Source organism: Balaenoptera musculus, chromosome 12, assembly GCF_009873245.2.
Source record: "Balaenoptera musculus isolate JJ_BM4_2016_0621 chromosome 12, mBalMus1.pri.v3, whole genome shotgun sequence".
Classification (NCBI taxonomy): domain Eukaryota; kingdom Metazoa; phylum Chordata; class Mammalia; order Artiodactyla; family Balaenopteridae; genus Balaenoptera; species Balaenoptera musculus.
In genome coordinates, this window is record NC_045796.1 from 70,355,667 (window position 1) to 70,376,538 (window position 20,872).

The 20,872-nt window shown below is 40.6% G+C and overlaps 1 protein-coding gene across 1 annotated transcript; it reads left to right on the plus strand.

Moving 5' to 3' along the window:
• The first annotated feature begins 1,087 nt into the window (after positions 1-1,087).
• Positions 1,088-3,512, plus strand: GJB7 (gap junction protein beta 7). Its single transcript, XM_036871952.1, has 2 exons — positions 1,088-1,148; positions 2,085-3,512. Exon 2 carries the CDS (start codon positions 2,112-2,114, stop codon positions 2,916-2,918), a length of 807 nt encoding a protein of 268 aa, XP_036727847.1. The 5' UTR covers positions 1,088-1,148; positions 2,085-2,111; the 3' UTR covers positions 2,919-3,512.
• Positions 3,513-20,872: the final 17,360 nt, after the last annotated feature.

Consider the following 20,872-nt stretch of genomic DNA (forward strand, 5'->3'; position numbering starts at 1 on the left):
CTGTAGGCTCAACAAACAAAAATCACTGCCCAGCCCATGGAGTTCAGTTATATGACAAAATGGAAGCCGAGAGTGTGAGAAAGACAATGTCGCTGAGATGAAAAAGAAGGCTCCCTAGCTTCCTATCCGCTTTTGTAGGGTAAAGAGCAAAAGAGACGGAGAGGGGCGCAAGAGAATTGAGCAGCATTGAGGGTGTACTAGGAGGGGAATGGAGGAGATGCTGAGACCGGATGTAGAAAGCAGTGGGAGGGCTGTATGGGTGAGAGAGAGCTCAGCAGTGACTTGGAAGTGAATTTGAGAGATATTTAGGAGGAATCGGAAGAACTTGATGAGCAATTTTAAAACGGTTGTGAGAGAGGCATCTAGGATGAATATAAGATTTCTGACTTGGGTGCTTGGGCGTTAGTGATGCTGTTTAACCACATAAGGAAATCAAAGGGCAGAGGAGATAATACATTGAACTACAGACATATCAAGTTTGAGATGCCTGTAGGATATTTAGATAATAGCCAGGAGGCAGTGAGATCTGGAAGTCTGGGGAGGAGCCTAAGATTTGGGAAACAAGAACCTGAAAGCAGTAGTTGCATCTGTAGGAATGCATGAGGTTTTGCAGGGAGAGCATATGGAGGGAGAAAAGAGCAGAGGACAGAGCTGTTCAGGGCTGAGCAAAGACAGCTAAGATGGTACAATCAAGAGGATCAGAATAACAGAAAGAGCAGGGAGAATGGTATGGAAATCAAGGCTGAAAGAGTTTCAAAAACACAAGTGCAGGCAACAGTATCAAACATCACAGGAAAATTAAAGGAGATTCGAGTGTCCAGAACACTTGGTAATTGAGAGGTAGTTGAAGTTAAGTGCAATGCTGAGAAGAAAAACTAGACTCAGTGAGTTGATGAGTAAATAATAGTTGAGGAAGTAGAAATAAGGGATAAAGATAGAGGTTGCCAGAAAGAGAAGCTATGAAGAATCCCCCACTAAAAATGGACAACACTTCAGCACGTTTATACACTGAGAGGAAGGGGCAGTAGAGGGTGAAGATACAGAATTCAGAACAGGGGAAATGGGTAGATCAAGAATGGGATTAGAGCTGGAATGACCATTTTGAGGTGAAAGAGACCAACCCTCTCCCTCCAAACTGGGTAAAGAAGGTAAGTTGGGCACCGATGTAAGTAGATCTGGAGGGATAAGGGAGCATGAGTTTGAGGGAGTTCATAGTGGAGAGGCTCACTTCTCACTATCAAATTGTAGGCAAGCAGCTGGGATGAGATACGGAACACAGGAGGCGGTAGGGACAGGGAATAACCTTTAAGGATTAGGGATGGGCACTGACAAATTAGAGAAGGTGAGTAGAGATACAACTTCAATGTGTGGAATCCAAAAATTAATACACAGAAATAGACTCACAGGCATAGAAAACAAACTTATGGTTACCAAAAAGGAAAAGGGTGGGAAGGGATAAATTAGGGGTTTGAGATTAACAGACACACACAACCATATATAAAATAGATTAGCAACAAGGATTTACTGTAGAACACAGGGAACTATAGTCAGTATCTTGTAATAACCTATAATGGAAAATAACCTGAAATAAATATATATCGGAATCATTTTGCTGTACACCTGAAACTAACACAATATTGTAAATCTACTATACTTCAATTAAAAAAAGAACATTAAAAAAAAAGAGAAGCTGGCATGGGAGGGATATCTCAAGGTACCAAGGTCACCTTGGGATTCATATCTAATTCTTTCTAGATCAGCCATAGAGCCCAACCATCCTTAGAGAGAAGCAATAAAGTAGAAGGATTTGTTTGGGAATGGGCTAGTGTGTGTGGGATGACAAACCAAATTCCAAATTAAACTGGGCATGGGCTCATTTACGTCCTGTGGACCAGCCGTGTCATCTCCTTGTATGAAAGCGAGCATATCCTATGGGATTCTTAGAGAGCCCTGAACATCCAGGGTTGTAATAATGCAAAAAGTCAAGTTTATCTTCCATAATTCCATAATCTACGAGTAAGACAGTAGAAATGATCAATGGAATAGAAGTAAATGAATCATGATGAAACTGTTTTCTTTTGCAGAATATTGCCTTCTTTTGAACCTAAGTCATGAGTTGGATGTTCCTCAGAGACCTCCTGAGTGGAGTAAATAAATACTCCACTGGGATCGGGTGGATCTGGCTGGCTGTCATGTTCATCTTCCGTTTGCTGGTCTACATGGTGGCGGCAGAGCATGTGTGGAAAGATGAGCAGAAAGAGTTTGAGTGCAACGTTAGACAGCCTGGTTGTGAAAATGTGTGTTTTGACTACTTCTTCCCCATCTCCCAGGTCAGACTTTGGGCCTTACAACTGATCATGGTCTCCACGCCTTCACTTCTGGTGGTTCTACATGTAGCCTATCGCGAGGGTAGAGAGAAAAGGCACAGGAAGAAACTCTATGTCAGCCCAGGCACCATGGATGGGGGCCTGTGGTACACTTACCTTATCAGCCTCATTGTTAAAACTGGTTTTGAAATTGGCTTCCTGGTTTTATTTTACAAGCTCTATGGTGGCTTTAGTGTTCCCTACTTTATGCAGTGTGATCTGAAGCCTTGTCCCAACACTGTGGACTGCTTCGTCTCCAAACCCACGGAGAAAACAATTTTCATCCTCTTCTTGGTCATTACCTCATGCCTGTGCATTGTGTTGAATTTCACTGAACTGAGTTTTTTGGTCCTCAAGTGTTTTATTAAGTGCTGTCTCCAAAAATACTCTAAAAAACTCAAGTCCTCAGTGTGTGAGTGCCACAACCTCAGATATGTTAAATATGGTGAGATGGGGGCCCCTCCCTTGCTCCAGAAGCACCGTTTAGACTCAGCCATGAGCACAGCCCAGGGAGGGGAAACAAAGGTACTCTGTGGCACACAAGAGGCTTAAAGCAAACCCGCATCCCTCTGAAGTAGACATAGGCTTCCTTGGAAAACAAAGGGTGTCAGCCTTAATGTCACTTGGGAGGAATTTTTTAAATTTTCAATATGTGCTCAGTTGTATATACTAGACAGAGGTCTCATTGTTTGGTGGTAGGGTTCATCCACATGAACCCTACATGAGTTGTGTTTGAATAGTTAATTGCAACTTAGTCTGAAGAAAGCCAACTAACAGCATTCTTCTAAGTGCTTAGATCTATCAACTGGAAAATATAAAAAGTGACACTTCTTTCAAATGTGATGGCCTCCAAGCAACTATTGAGGCACTGGCAATCGTTCCAAGTGGCAGCCAACGCTCCACTCACTCAGCCCTACTCAAACTTTGTAGAGAAAGACTATGATGAGGGTGGGGTAGCAGCTAACCAGGGGCACACAGAAGCACATTCAGTGAGAGGGTTCAGCCTGGGGAAAACTCCACAAAGCCCAGGACGCTTTGCAGTTTAGGTGTCCCTGGATATAAGTGGACTAGGGGAAAGGGAAGAAAGCCATCATTTACTGGTCTCCAACTTAAATACAAATGTTACTGGGAGATAATTCCACTTAAGCCTGAACTAGCAGACATTTGCAAGGGTCATTCTAGAGTCACGAGGGAAGGCAGGTCCCACAGAGAGAAGCACATTGGTAGGGAGCAAGGGGAGGACCCAGAAAAAGAATATGCCTACCTGATAGTTACCGAACACTTATCTTTAACCACAGAACAATGAAATACTTTGTAAATTTCCATATGTTGGACCTTTTTACAATCAGGAATTCACAATGTACTATACAATATGTCATAGTTTGCCTACGATTTGCTAGTACATCTCCTTCTAGAATAGATAGTAAAATGTGTACTATGCTGTTACATTGGTTCAAAAAATGTAAAAAAAAAAGAAAAAGATATGTTTATTATCACTTGATTTGAAAACTATGGCTTTCTTTTACTTTCCTATTTAAAAAAAAAATCACAGATATATTCTCCTTGGATTTAATACTCTAACATATGTGCATTTCTCCAGAATAAAAATGAAGTGGTTTTGCGGTGTTACTTGACTGTCATTGATATCGTTACTTGGCTGCACTGGGCATGATTATTCTGTGAAATAAAACTTGTTCTGACAATTTTAGAATAGGATTTGCAACCCTGCCTGGTAAAGATAGCTCAGAAATCATTCTTCTCCTCTGGGATTTTTTAAACAAAAAGTAAGTGCATAAAAATGTAATTTTAACTAAAACAAATTATGTCATGTCTTCCACAGCCTGCCCTCTTTAACATAAAATGTCTCAGTACAGTTCATGCGTAACGAAGGTTATTTGTGTCATTATGTAGCCTTCAGACCATGCTGCCAACAGCGGTCATAATCTGTTTTAAAGACTGTCTGCACAGCAGAGAGGATGTGAACTCTGTGGTCCCCCTCCTCTAGTTTACACCACATGTCACTGCTGGACTCAGGTACTTGCATCCATTGTACTTCACCTTGTGACATGAAAACATGTTTGTATTTTCACAAAAGCTAGCCTTCACAAATTCAGGTAACCAGGAAGGACTTCAAGGAACATATATTTTTTTCTACAGTAATAGGTGGTTAAAGAGGTTTAAGGTTTTGGAGGCCCTGATCATGGCATGGAATCTAGAACATAGGGTTTTAGTGCACAGAACTGGAACGGACATCAGGGAATTTTTCAGTTTGAGGATGAATTTGCTTCCGAAACGCCTTTGGGGACCTCAGCCTCTTCACCTCAGTTATGACAACAAGCTCTGCTCAAGCTAAAAGGATTGGATGCATATGTACATTCTTGCCTTTCCACTTTGCGTACAGAGGAGACTTAAAGGTAATGGAGGTAAAGGCCATGCATAAAGTTGTTTAGATAGGAAGGGGAATAATTTTTTTCTTCTTAAAGCTTAATTAATTTACAAACTGAGTTTCCTATATGAACATTCTGGAGGCTGTCTTGGTGTCAGTGAAGACCCAAAGCATTTGATTGAGAGAAATTGGCAGTTAAATTTTGCCATCTTTATTCTTTCTCTTATCAATAAATATTTATTGAGCAATGATTAATAGAAGCAAGACACTGTGTTGTGCATCTTTAGATATAATTCCCGCCTCCAGAAAATTACCACTTCCATTAAGGAGCATGGAGGTGAAGACGGGTTGGAGTATCTCACACCTGTATCCTGTATTTACATCACCTCACTTGACCCCCCTAAAGTGAGACCCACAAAGGCAGTTAGTCTTTTCAGGGACACACAGCTAGTAAAAGCAGAGTTAACAATCACCATAGGTCTGCCTTAAACCACCTGCTCACCACATCAGGCTTCCCAGATCACTAAACAGATGTCTTTCTAATTTCACTCAAGCCATTCCTGACTTGCAATTATTTTGTTTCCCTTGCACTCTTCCCCAGAATCTTTCTGGTTACAGACTTTGCCCCTGGCCACAGGGTTTCCTCTAATTGGAGCTGGAGGGAATTTTTTTTTCAAGTACTTGGATAGAAGAATGCCTAGGCATCAAGTGGCTATGGTTCCAGTCTTCCCAAGGAAACTAAGCCAACTTTCTTCAGACAGACAAACTGCAAAGACTAGACGGGAGGGGAAAAAAGGCAAAGACCTGAGGATGTTTGAATTCTTTGATCCTGCTATCCCTGACACTGGCTCCACCCCTACCCTTTCTGCAGTTTAGTTACATCGAAGATAAATTCCCCATTTTTGTTTAAACTGGTTTAAATTGGGTTTCTGGGTCTTGCAACTAAAAGAGTCCTAATAAAATCATGTTTTTCATTAATTTCTTTCCTGTATAATAGAAAAAAAGAGGTATGACTCTTCTCCTGTATTAGCCTTCCCTTCTTAGGCTTCAAGCATCCTAACTTTTACACGTGTGTACGTATAGAATGTTTGTGTCAGTAGGAGGAAAGACGGGAAAGGATGTCAACACTGGTTACAATAAGAGAAGGAGAGATGAACTTTTTCTTTATAAATCTTTTCATTGTTTCACATGTACTTTTGTTTTAATTTTTAAAAAAAATATCTCTACCTTTATTTCCCAAAGATGCCTTAAGCATTTTTTATTTTTTGCTTGCACGGCATGCGGGTTCTTCCCCGGCAGGGATCGAACCCGCACCCCTGCAGTGGAAGCGCGGAGTCTTAACCACTGGACCGCCAGGGAAGTGCTTAAATTTTAATAAGTAAAGTAAAGCAATTGAAACCCCAAAGTGCTCCACCTCTTTCTAGCTCACATCTCATCACATGCATGTAACACTTGCCTTAAACACTGATGCTAGTGTATTCCTAGTTTACATTTTATTTTGTTTGTATATTTAGTATGACACAGCACAAATGAGAGGGCATTTCGCAGCTCTGTGAAAAACTGGTGAGGAAGGAAAGCAGTGGTGGGGCACGTGGAGGTAAAAAATGTCAGCGTTCAATTGAATTTTAATGACAAAAGCCCAAGGGAGGTGTTCTGGGAGAGACCTGCCAGCAGCTCTTTCTTTAATATAAAATTGGGTCTTTTCTCACAAAGCAAATCTTCTTTCAGCTGTAAAAGACATTGGTGATTGTGGCGAGTTCTGAGAATTTTCCAGAGACCTATCTTGTTTTCACTGTGCCAGAGAGTTTAACAAACAGCCTTCCTATTCTGAGAAGATGAAGATGATCTTTTAAAATCCTATAACTGTACCCATAAATTCTGTCTGAAAGCAATGGGAAATGAGTTCTGGATGTTACCCAAATAAGCCACCATTCCCGTCTACTTACAGGTGAAGTATCGGATCCTTCGCCAGCTATGGAGATTTAATTTTCTATTAAAAGAAAAAAGAAAAAATGTTGTCCAGACAAAAGTGATATATGTAGTTTTTTAAATCTTGTTTTAGCTTTTTTATCTTGAACTTATTTTTATCTTAAAATTTCTCTCAGACATTAATGTCTCCTGTCAGAGTGGAGATGGGCAGAATGGCTGTGGTAGAGAACTGCGGCAGGCTCTGCTTGTCTGTGCAGAGCAACAGGAAGTTGAAGAAGTGGACTCCAGAGTCCTAGCCCTCAGGGAAAGGTCACTGTTAAAACTCTGCAGAAGACTGGGGCAGAGGAGACGATATTAGCAGTACAATTTCCACATTCTTGTTATAAAATGTCATTAATTAAATTGATGATCATCAATCCCGTTACTAAAAGTATGACTCACTAGGTTAGCCAAGTGCCTTCAATTAAAAAGCATTGATCTCAAAGGAGAGTAAGTACAGTAACTTGAGACCTTTCTGTAGAAGATTAGCAAACCTGATAAGCCAATCTTCTTAGAGAAGATTGCTCCTAATCACATTAATTTAATGATGATATTAAAACTACTGACTCTGACCAAGGTCGAGAATTGTGTCTCATTCACCTCTTCACATCCTTGTGTTGCCACAGCTTAGGTCCCTGGTACTGAGCAGCACAGTGTTTCTGGGGAAAAAAATGTTTGTGTTCCTCTTGCCTCTTCCATCTTTCATCTATCCAATATTTATTCCTCTCCACCTAAAAGAATTCTGATTTTGTTGGGGGTGGCAATGTGCCCAGCTTTAAAAAAAAAAAAAAGCCCATTTCCAAGTCTCCTTTGCATGTAGTTAGCAGTGTGTGACAACCTTCTTGTCAAAACAAGATTTTGTGACTGATGCTTTGGGGAGAGTTAAAAAGTGGGGCCGATCTACCTTGCATGCTTTTTGCTCCCCCCGTCTCTTCCTGACTGAGACATCATAGCTGGAGCTGCAGTGAACATCTTCTACCATGAGGTGACTTTGAGGATGGAAGCAAGACCTTATGGATGAAGGAGCAGAAAGAAAGATCCTGGGACATTGACACCATTATGGAATTGCCATTAGCTCTGCACCGCCTGTCTCCATGCTTTTGTTTTTGTTGTTATGTGAAAGAGAACTTAACTCCCACCTGATGTAAGTCATTGATTTGTTAGTCTCTTTTACTTACAGACGAAAACAGTTCCTGACTACATTCATATTACTGATTAGGATGAAGACACAGAAGGCACGCTTCTATCTACTGAAGACAAAAGAAATGACCAGTATATTGAATGGCAGAAATGAGACATGTTTATAGATCTCAATAGAATTTTGTTCAGAACAAGTCAGGTGAGGAACTTCCCTGGTGGTCCAGTGCGTAAGACTCCGCACTGCCAATGCAGGTGTCCCAGGTTTGATCCCTGGTCAGGGATCTAGATCCCACATACATGCCGAAACTAAGAAGTCCACATGCTGCAACAAAGAGCCCGCTGCCACAACTAAGACGCGGTGCAGCCAAAATAAATAAATAAATAAAGTAATTAATTAATTAATTAATTAAAAATATATTTAAAAAAGAACAAGTCAGGTGAAATGCAACAAGTAATCATTCTGCATCAAGATTAAAATTTTAATATGAGACCAGGATTGATATCGGTTCATGAGGTAAAGTCCTTGGAGTTTTAGCTGTCCATCACCTTAACATGAACACAGTGTAATATGACGCTAATGAAAGAAAGTTCACTTAATTCTGTTGTACTAGAAGTTCGTGTTCAGACTATAGGGAATGATTTTCCCAATGCTTGGAAAACAAATAACTTATTTCATGTTCCAAGATTTGAGAACCAGGACCAATGGGTGAACATCAAAGAGATAAAGATTTTTACCTAATATAGAAATGTTCTATTAATTTGAACTGCATCACAATTAATGATTGCTGATTAAAGCATGTGAGACTTTATATTGGATATATCACTATATAAACCTGATACCACAGAAAGATCTCTGATTAATAGAGAATTGCCTTGAAAAAACAAATTTCATGTATTATACAATAACAAGACTCCTCATTACAACAAACAAGTTAGGCAGTTCCATAGAAATGGTTATAAGATTTACCTTCTTTAAAATCATGGCATTATAGTGACATGTAAGATAATCAATGTTTTGTATGTTTTCATTCTTCTTTTCTTCAGCTTGAGAAATTCTGATTTCATTTCAAAGTTTGGATCAAATATTTCTATCAGAGAGCAAATTTTTGATATAAAATGGGGATAAATAATACTTATCTTATAGGGTTGCTGAACGAATTAAATGAGATGATCCACGCAAAGCACTGGCACATAGAGGTTATTTTTTTAAATGTTAGATATTAATACATGGCTGTATTATATCACTTCTCCCTATATTATTTGCTTGGTTTTTTTTAATCCCCCTCTAAATATGAGCATATTGAATGCAGGCAAGAGCCAAGGCCTTCATCATCATACCTTAAGGGCTTAATCCACACTAGTTGCTGGCAGCAATTAATGTATTCATGAAATTTACAGCATAACTATGTTGTATAAACTAAAAAATCATAGTATTCTGGAATTGGAAGAAACCTTAAAAATACTTACAAATGAGAAGACTACAACTCAGAATGATAAGTGACTTGCCTACGTTAGAGGAAATGACAGAGCAAGAATTCGGTTTTTTAAAACTCCAAATCTAGCCTTCCAGAAGCTTCTTGTACAAATAGCTTCAAAGATCTCTGGAATATTCGTATTCCATGTAATGACCAACTGTGTTGCACCCAGTTTTTGTTTGTTTGTTTGTTTTACTTTATTAGGCAACTAATTCTGATTTTGCTGATTCTGATTTTGTTGGGAGTGGCAACGTGCCCAGCTTAAAAGGCACATTTCCAAGTCTCCTTTGCATGTAGAGGTGGCACTGACTACCTTCTTATCAAAACAAGATTTTTTGACTGGTGCTTTGGGAAAAGTTAAAAATGTGTATAATCCTTGCAACGTGACTCTAGTCTGTTTCCGTTGTAAACGGTGGCCTATTTATCCTAAAATGAATCAACAGCTAATATATCATAGTCATCTCCCAATTTTTAAAACTGTTCCAATATCTATTCAAACTATCATAAGTAGTCAAAAATATAAATGACCACCACATATTAGCCCATGCCCTTTATAGAGATAATTTAAAAAACAATGAAAACGTAATTCCTGATTCAGTTTCTGGACCTTAGCTACACACACATTTTCCAGTCTTAGCTTGCCACCTTGTGGCCACTTACTCCTGTGCAACTCAGCATTTGACCAGCACATACAGCAAAGCCTCTGGAACGGAGGAGTTTACACACACATACCCACTTTAAACTTATTTTATATGCAGGTAAATGAGCTGCACCTCAAATTTCACTTCCAGACCAACTTCATTCCAGCAAAGGCTTACAAACCTTAAGTCAGAGAGACACATGCTGGCAGCTGCAAGTGAAGTGAATTAAAAAACATGCACTGAGAGACAAGTGCACAAAAACCATCTAAATATTTATGGAATAGGACACGCATACACGATGGCTGAAAAGGAGTGTATGTAACTTTTCCTGTGAAGCCAATATGAACATCGCCTCTAATAGAGATGGGAAAGCAAGGTAATAACAGGATTTAAATATAGATTTTACCAAATTCAAATGGTGGCAGGGTCTCTCTTCCCACTCTGACAGGGTTATAAAATCTACTACAATGTCTGCTTTCTCTGCTGGAGGTATACGTACATATGTGTGTGTACATGTACATATATACTATTATAACTACTATATAAATTTCCCTGCAAGCAGTATTCTAGGATTGGTAACCTCAGTGAGAACACATGGGTCTCCTGGAATAGATGAGTCAGGTGGTGACAGCCAGCTACCTCCTATGGTTGTGATTAAATGAGTGGACATATCAGGAGCAGTGTCTGACACGATTATTAAATATTACCCATTGTCCTACTAGATAGAGCCAGACTTCAGTCTTGGGTTCCCAAGCCTCCCTTCCAGGATCTTTGAGCTCAGCGCTCAAACTGCTGGTCCACTGAGCACCTGATTCAATGTATCAGACTTGAAAGCTCTGCTGGAGCATGTCTGCCCTTTGCTTCCCCGTTGTACTTCTGAAAAAAGCTGCCTACACGTTATAGTTTGGTTAGTGAAAAGAAAACAAAACATAGCCAGGCTGTAGGAATGCTGGCTTCCAGCCTATAGTTTTAAAATCGAAATGTAGATTTTCTCTCATTGTCAGGGTTGTAAGCTTAGAGACAGAGAGAAACAGAGAGAGAGAGAGAGAGAGAGAAAGAGAGAGAGAGGGTGCGGGCGAGCACAGGAGCACAATAATACAAGTTAAAAGCTCAATGATTACACACAAGCAATCACTATTTTGTGTTGGAAAGTGCACACCATTATCACACAGAACATTCTGGATGTTTCTGGTTGCTTCACTTCCAGCAGAGGTGCTGTTGCCTTTCATAGTTCTGGCTCATCTACTTCGGCTGGGGAACTGGTGTGGGATCAAAGTTTTGTTGGAAGAAACTAGAGTTGCTTCAGTTTCTCGTTTTATATTGGTAACATGTAGACTACATTTTTTTTAGAAAAACTATTTTTAAAGTGTAAGACACCAACATATGCCATGACATGTGACAACTTATAATTTTGCCTTATTACTAAAATAAGTATATGGCACTGCTTCCCATATTTCCAATGAGAACTTTCCCTGTATAACCCTGCCACTCTCCACCTTCATCCTCCTGCTTTGAAATGGAAACACCTTCAACCAGCAGGACAGAGAGAAAGCGTGCTGAACCAGGGGTCAAGAGACCTGTTTTGTAGGTTTACTGTCACAAATCATTTAATTTCCCTATATGTCACTGTCTTAATAAAACAGGGTTGCTAATTTTCCTATTCTTCTCATGGAGCAGGGGTTGAGAATTACACTTTAAACTGTATAAATCAAGTTAGAACACCACCCAACTGCCATCATGGATTAGAAAATTTCCTTTGAGGACAGATACACTTGAGAAAAAACTTTGTAATGCTCCAGTTTTAAGTAGCTGTAAGTAGGTTTAGCAAATACATTAAGGATGCTTTTGAAATTTTCAAATAAGTAAATGTAATGAGTTTACCAGCTAACAAAGTGGTTTTGTAGGGTTGGAGGTAACAAGCAAGAATTACCAAAAGGTTTCAGTTGTTTGAACATCTGGGTTGTATAGATTGCAGAAGTGTTGTAGAAATATGTAAGAGATTGATGCTCTGTATAATCCCATCCCCCTTCCCATCCCTAAGTGTCTAGGTGTTGCTTAACACTGTGGAGCCTCCGTATAAAAGGGAGGACTTTGACTTGGCAAGGGTGAGGGGCAGTCCCCTGGTGAGGATAACTCCTAGGTACCTGATTTCTAAGAATTTCCTGGTGTGATCTGCTCCTGAAGAGTTTGAAACCCACCGTGTCCTCAAAAGCCCTGTGACTTCAACACCTCACTGCTTCGCAGGGACCTTGGCACATGAGGGCTACTATTACCACCCTGATGCCCCATTCCTCTTCTCTAACCTCCCCTGTGGGATAGGGGCACTTAGGGGGTCCAGGACTGGTAGCACTAAAGTCTGTGCAAGTGCAGCTTGCAGAATGAACATTCTTTTGCCACACCCACAGCTATCCTGGGGAGCACGAGAACCTGGTAGCTAAGGGGGCAGCAAACAAAACCCCTGACTACAGTCTCAATTATAGGGCTCCCCGTACACACTGACTAGAGTAGAGAGCTGGGCAGAATCCACTCTAGCCCTCCACAGTTGCTTCTCATTTCCTTCTCTCTCTCAGCTCCTTTGGTTTCTGAGTGAACATCGCCAGTAGGGGCCCTTTGCTCCTCTATGTTCCTTACCTTCACGGCTCTAGATTGGCTTCCAGAAGTGGTTTTCCCTCCTTTGGAATCAATATTAAACTACAGATGAAAAAATTTCATAAATGTGGGTCTTAAAAAAGGAGTATCATTTACAAATCATCTCCTAATACTGTTTCCTAATCACTTGGGGAAAATTCCCTCCAGCTACCAGGACAATTTTCACAACATCATTCCAGCTAAAGACACTGAGCAACCTGTTAGCTCCTGTAGCTGCCCGTGTTCTCCCTATCAAGGGATGTACAAACTCTGGAGTCAGTCTGCTTGGTTTCAGCTCTCAGCTCTGCCACATACTAGCTGTGCAATCTTCAGGCAAGACACCTAGACTGTCCTCATCTTAAAATGAGGATAAGAGCACCGAACTCTTAGAGTTGGTGAAAGAATAAATGGAAGTACAAGGAAAGTTCCTAGCATGGTGCCTGGCACATAGTAAAATTTAGTCAAATAATATTAACTGTTTTACTATTACTAGCAGATCTGACACACGGGACTCAGGCCTGGGAAAGCTAGATAGAGCAGGTTCCTGCTAGTCTGTACTCTTGGTCTTGAAGAAAGAATTCAAAGCTCATCTTTATATTCTGCAACTTTATCTTAACTTAACCTGGATCTCCCAAGACTTTTGGGCCAAGAAGATACCATGAAGAAGCTACTTTCCAAAACTCCTTATGTGTACCATGTAGTCTGGAAGCACGCTCTCCACTGAATCTCTTAATTTAGGACTTCAGCACTGGACTCAGTCTTCTTCACCACTTCCTACTAACAGCATCTTCTGTGTACAGTCCATCCAATAAATTAGACCAAAAGCTGTTTCAATTTCTCAACTCTGTCAGCCTTCATCTACATTCTAATTCAGAAATATACTTCTCTGGCCATTTCCAGACACTGTGCTACATTACTCCTAAAATCTTAAATTGCAATGCTCTAGTCTTTCATACCTAATTCTTGGCCTTATGCCCACTATACCCTCTCTTTGGCACCATTAAGACCTCCTGCGGAATCTAAAAAAAAATGATACAAATGAATTTATTTACAAAACAAAAACAGACTCACAGACTTAGAGAATTTATGGTTACCAGGGGCAAGGGATAGATTGGGAGTTTGGGATTGACATGTACACTCTGCTATATTTAAAATAGATAACAAGGACCTACTGTACAGCACAGGGAACTCTGCTCAATAATCTGTAATAACCTAAATGGGAAATGAATTTGAAAAATAGATACATGTATAACTGAATCACTTTGCTGTACACCTGAAACACACTGGTAATCAACTATACACCAAAATTTAAAAATTGTATATTGAATCTTCTAACCCCCCAACAAAAAAAAAAAATAAAGAAGACCTCCAGTCCCTTGACCACTCCATTTTCTTTTTTTAAAAAAATTATTCTTATTTTTGGCTGCGTTTGGTCTTTGTTGCTGTGCACAGGCTTTTCTCTAGTTGTGGCGAGCGGGGCCTACTCTTCGTTGTGGTGCGCAGGCTTCTCATTGGGTGGCTTCTCTTGTTGCGGAGCATGGGCTCTAGGCGCATGGGCTCAGTAGTTGTGGCTCGCAGGCTCTAGACCGCTGGCTCAGTAGTTGTGGTGCACGGGCTTAGTTGCTGCACGGCCTGTGGGATCTTCCCGGACCAGGGCTCGAACCCTTGTTCCCTGCATTGGCAGGCGGATTCTTAACCACTGCGCCACCAGGGAAGCCAGACCACTCCATCTTCTTCTGTCCTCTTGGCTTTGTTTCCTACCCTAACCAGGCTCAATTCATTGATGTAATACTCCTCCTGGGACTATGCAACCTCTTCCTTCTTCCTCCTCTATTCAAGCTGAGGAACACTACTGGAAATATTACATAACCATGCAGACAGTGCTACTACAAGATTATGCTTTCCTAACTCAGCTGGGCCTTGAATGCTGATCAGTAATCCTTTTATATTTAGCCCCTTCTCTCATTCTTCACTTCAAACTTTAACATTTAAATGTTGATTTCCTACTTTTCCAAGGCTTGCTGTGGGGCAGGAATGTTCTGTTTCCTAGGAACTCAACATTCCTACTTAACAAACAGACTTAGTCTAAGAGATGTCCTTTCTATTCGGTAATGCTAATACCTCCACCTGCTCTTGAGACCAGGTTCCATCTACTACTCTATGTCAACTTCTGCCTCTTTAATGGGTACCTCCCAGAATTCACAAGTATTCGACTTTACCTTAAAGGCCTTCAAATAAGGTCAGCTCCTGACTGGTTTCCTTCCCCATTTTCTCTCTTCTGGCTTCCATAATGCTCCATACCCTACCTCCTTTCCTGGCTGTCACCTAACCCTTCCTTCCCAAGTCTTCTCTGCTAGTTTTTCTTCTGCCCACTGAGTGTCCACTAAGTATTGGTGTTCCTCAGGGTTCTCTCCGTGGTGACGTATTTTTTTCCTACGTGCTTGCTGCTTCTTTCAATTCCAGCAAAATATATTAAGTGCTTACTATACCTCAGATTATGGGCTAAATGCTCAGGAGATAGAAGACAAAGACAGGATGCTTGTCCTCAAGGGACAGAGCTGTTATTTCAGACCCCTATAAAGAACTGATCACTATACCTCTCTGCCTTAATGACCTACAAGAACCTCAAACTCAGTATTAACCTTTCCTTCAACGCTATGTTCCTTCTACAGACATACCTGTTTTATTGCTCTTTGCTTTACTGCACTTCACAAATACTGCATTTTTTACAAACTGGAGGTCTGTGGCAACCTTGTGTCCAGCAAGTCTATCGGGGCCATTTTTCCAACAGCATTTGCCCACTTCACATCTGTGCCACATTTTGGTAATTCTTGCAGTATTTCAAACTTACTATTCTGTTTGTTATGGTGGTCTGTGGTCAGTGATCTTTGATGTTACTCCTGCCAAAAGATCACAACTAGCTGAAGGCTCAGATGATGGTTAGCGTTTTTTAACAATAAAGCATTTTTTAAAATTAATTTTTTTGAGTATAGCTGTTTTTGAGTAATGTTGTGTTAATTCCTGCTGTGTACAGCAAAGTGAATCAGTTATACGCATACACATATCCCCTTTTTTGGATTCCCTTCCCGTTTAGGTCACCACAGAGCACCGAGTAGAGTTCCCTGTGCTCTACGGCAGGTTCTCACTGGCTGTCTATTTTATACACAGCAGTGTATGTGTGTCAAGTCATTCTCCCAATTCATCCCACTGCTCCCGCAACAAAGTATTTTTAAAGTGTGCACACTGTTTTTCAGACGTGATGCTACTACTGCATACTTAACGGACTACAGTAGAGTGTAAACATAACTTTTATACGCACTGGGAAACCAAGAAGTTTGTGTGAATCGATTTATTGCGATATTTGCTTTATTGCGGTGGTCTGGAACTTAAGCCACAGTATCTCTGAGGTATGCCTGTATATTATCTTGGTAAACAGCATCATCATTCACAATTACCCAAGCCAGAAACTAAAGAATTTTATGATAATCTATTTCTCGCATCTGAACCCCTCTCTACCAAATCCTCCTCACTGGCACTTAAAATATGCTGCATTTGTAAAAACTAGTTGGAATCCATAACACTCTCCAGCTACCATTCTACCTTCTCTTTCACAACCAACTTTCCAAAAATAGGTGTTTCCACTTGCTCTCTACATCTCTCAAAACTGGCTTCTATTCAAACTATGTAATTGCCAAGGTCACTGATTACTTTCTTACCACTAAAGCCAGAGGATGCTTTCCATCCTATTTGTCTCATGATTTTTCCTATCTCTTAATCTACTTTTAAATACTGAGTTCCTCGGAGTTCAGCCCTGGGCCCTTTTCTATACACTTTTTCCTAGCCAATCACCCATTCACAAAACTGCTCCTCTTCCAGTCTCACCTACCTGAACAAATGGTATTTCTTCAACTACTTATTCAAGGCAAAACCCTGGAAATCTTCTCTACTTCTCCCCTCCTCTTCCTTTCCCATAACTCATAATGATCAAGTCCTGTCAAATACTTTTGGTCTCTCCAGTCCATCCACCTTTCTCCTTCAGCCATCACCACTCCACACTGACAGTATCCTCTCTCCCCTGGATGACTTGGACAGCCTTAACTGGTCTACTTGAATTCCCCACTGGAATGCTCTCACCAGAGTGAACTTTTAAAACTGCAAATGTGGGGCTTCCCTGGTGGCACAGTGACTAAGAAACCGCCTGCAAATGCAGGGGACATGGGTTCGATCCCTGGTCCAGGAGGATCCCACGTGCCGTGGAGCAACTAAGCCCGTGTGCCACAACAACTGAGCCTGTGCTCTGGAGACCGCATGCCACAACTACTGAGCCCGTGCGCCACAGCTACTGAAGCCCGCACGCCCTAGAGCCCACACGCCACAACTACTGAGCCCGCGAGCCACAACTACTGAAGCCTGCGTGCCTAGAACCCGTGCTCTGCAACGGGAAGCCACCACAATGAGAAGCCCGCGCACCACAACGAAGAGTAGCCTCTGCCCAAAAATAAATTTAAAAAACCCCACAAAACTGCAGATGAAAGAATCTTATTCTTTTGCTTGGAACCCAAATGTGAACCCAGGATAAAGTCCAATACAATTAGGTCTTTCTAAGACACAGTGTGATGTGGTCCTTGCTTACCTTTCCTTGCTCACTTCAAACGCTATGTTTTGTTTTTTTTACCATTTCCTCAAAAGTTATTCCTACCAGTTTTTCAGTTTCCCCTTAGTCTGAAGCTTTCTCTGCCTTCCTTCCTCCAATACCTCCTTCTTTAGTGAAGTCTTCATTAACTGCTTCCCCTCACTACAGACCATGCAGTATCATATTCTCACCCTATTATATATTCTTACAGTACCCCTAGAACTAGTAATGATAGTAATTGTGTACTTCTGAGCTCCATGAGAGTTTGAGTCAAGTTTTCTTCAACTTCCATTTAAGCATTCAATAAAATTTTACTACTGCTAAGTACCTATTATGTTTAAGGTACTGGACTAGGTGCTTGGCATAAAGCAGTAGGTGATCTAACTAGGAAGATTTCTGCCCTTGTGCAACCTATAGGTTGGTTTTGCTGCAGTGGTGGTGGTGGCGTGAGATTTAAACACAGCAGAAAAAAAGCCATTACAACTCAAGATGAATGTTATCAAGGAAGTTGAGTGCTGTAATGGAGTAACTGGCCATGGGGCTAGAGAACCTAACTTGAGAAGCCTAGGTAGTGACTTCAGACAGAGTACTGGGAAAGGAATAGGTTGAAGGCGGGGTGGGGAAAATGACTTTGATATGACATGATATGCCTAACTATGAGGTAGGCAGCTGAACATGAAAGCCTGGAACTATAAAAAGTTTGGTCCTAGGGTTATGTGTTCAGGTATGACAGGTACACTGATAAAACTAAGCTCCACAGAATGGAAACCATCCAAAGAGAGTGTAGAGTCACACAAGGAGCCAAAGGTCCAGGTCCCGGAAGAGCAACTAGGATTGGAATCAGTGATGGAGCAGCCAGAAACGGTAAGGATAAGGAGAAAGCCAAGAGACAATGCCAAGAAAACCAAGAGAAAATACTTCAAAGAGGAAGTCATCAACCCTACTGAATGCTCCTGAGGCAGTAAATGAGGCCAGAAAAAGAACCTACAGGTATGACAGCATGGAAGAGACTGGTGATCCTGAAGAAAGCAATTTCAGCAAAGTTGTAGGGACACACAAAGTGGTAGTAAATGAAAAATAGAGGCAATTCAGATTAGTTATGATGGGAACTAAATAAAAGGGGTTATAGTTGGATGGGATCAAATGACCACTCTCCCCACCCCTTTCTTTCAAGAACAGTAGCTATTAGGGACATATTATGAGCTGTTGGAAAGGATCTAGTAAAAGACTGATGAAACAAGAGTAGTTAATTCCAAGTTTTTGAGAAGGTGAGGAGGGATTGGCTTTCAACAAGTAGAAGAAAGTGCAGATATAGATGGGTTTGTAAATTTAGTGATGAAATTTGAGAAAGTTCCTGTCAAATTTTTGTATTTTCTCAGCAGAAAAAAAAGTACATAAATCATATGTTTGTGGAAACACGTTGTTACAATAAAACTGCAGAAAAATTGCCAGTCTTGAGCCTATTTTAAGTTTTGAGATTATAAACCTGCCTGTTGTAACAATTTTCTCCCATTCAACTGCTCAAGAGTAGACAGAAAACTGCGATTTTTTCCAGATCATGACATAAAGGGAGGTGCAGGGGTATGGTCTGAGGATATTTGCAAAGTGGGATCTAGTCTCTAAGCCAGACAAGTTGAGGACAGGGAGTGAACTGATGAATAGTGAGCAAGTGGTAGCATTAACTGTTAGTCGTGATGAGGTAGAAATACCTTTTAATGGAGGTATCTCGAGCAGATGAGCTGGAGAAAGATTGTGGTTGGAGAAAGGGAATCTGAATTCCAGATTTGGAAGTGATACAGGTTTCGATTATGTCAAAGCGTAGGGCTCCCATTTATGGAGCGATCACTGAAATGAGAGGTACCTCTAATGAGCAAGGTCATCAGGAAATAAAACAAATTTTGTTCACTGAGTGGTAGTGTTGGGCGGCATAGATAGTGACAAATATAAAAATTAAAAACACTGGTATGGAGAATGAACATGTGACACTTCATTACAGAGTGATCCGGGTGGCTCTCTGATGAGGTGACATTTAAGCTTTACTATACAAATAGAGGAATAAGCATTCCAGACAGAGGAGTAAATATGTGTAAAGGCCTTGAAATGGTGGTGGTGGTGGTGGGGAAGCTTAGTATGTGCTCCAGGAGATGGAAGCATCTGGAAAATGGGAAGTAGCATAAGAATGTCTGGAGAGGTTGGCAGGGACTTTGAGTAAGGAGACTGGATTTTAATCAAAGTGCACTTAATGTTCAATAAATATTATTTGGATGTAGGGTGATTAAACATTAACAACCAATACAGCAGGGGAATCAATCCAATTGGAATGGATAAACTGACCAATCAGAATATAATCACCACGTGTAAACAGCTGGTACAGATGCACTGGTGCACACCTGCTGATCATCAGCTCTGGCTGAATGAATGACATTTTAGATGGCTGTTTCCCAAAGCATGTTCCTTAGATCACTAACTTAGTGGGATATACCTAAGTATTAACATTAAAAATTTTTTTTTAATGTTCACGGTCATTTAAGTCTGAAAAATTCCCACTTTTAACAGTTAACATCTTTTCTGTACAGCAGAACCTCTCAGTCTTCAATATGCTGATGTGCACTGGATTCTTTAAGGGGAGCTACAGCATGCAGTTTAGAAAACGTCTTTCATCACTGCCATCACCTTCCCACCCACTGATATCACACTACACTAAACATTTTGAAAAAGGCTGCCTTACTGCTCCACTTCTTAACACCTCTCACATTCATTAGTCTCTTTCTCAACTCCAGTAACATTCTTTTTTCTGGCGCCCATCAATTTTTGCACGGGCTATTTCAAGTCTCCCTGCTTTTAACCTCCAACTTATCCAACCTATCCTCTATACAGTGCCAATTATCTTTCTAAAATCGGTACCTGATCAAACTGTTCAACTGAAACACATTCAGTAACCACTTAAAAAACAAAACATGATAAAGACTAAATGTGGCAAACAAGAACCTTCACGACCTGGCCTATCAGCCTCCTCAGCTTCAGCTTCTCCAACTCCCTATCCTTCCACACAGAGCACCTGCAATACTGCAAACGCACTATGCTGCTTCCTACCTCCTGCCTAGAATTCCCCTTTCCCCTCTGAGCAGCCGCCGACCACTCATTGATCTTTCAAGACCCATCTTTCTAGAAACACTCATAACCACCTATCTCTTTTTCCCTGAAAAACAGAGCATTCTCTCCTTGATGTCTCTAGCTTCCATGTACTTTTGTCTTAATAACTATAGCAACTGTTTGCTTACCTGATGATCAAAATTTGCCTTTGTAAAACTCTGTCCAGCCATTTAAAATAATTAATTATGCTGAATTTAACATTGCTGAAAATTTCTCAAACTGTTATATTTCACTTAATGATGTATTCTGAATAACATGTTCTGATCTGTAAGATTCAAATTCTGCATTTAGAAGAGGGAAAAAAATCCACGTTTCAAATGATGAAAACTTAGGCAAATTTACACTGTAGGAAGAAAATATCTCAAAGACAAGAGATTGCGGAAAATTATACCATGAAAAATACATACTTTTTGATACTTTTTTAATACTTAGGCATTACATTCTGTATCAAATTTTACCAACATGCTGTTGTTCTATAAATT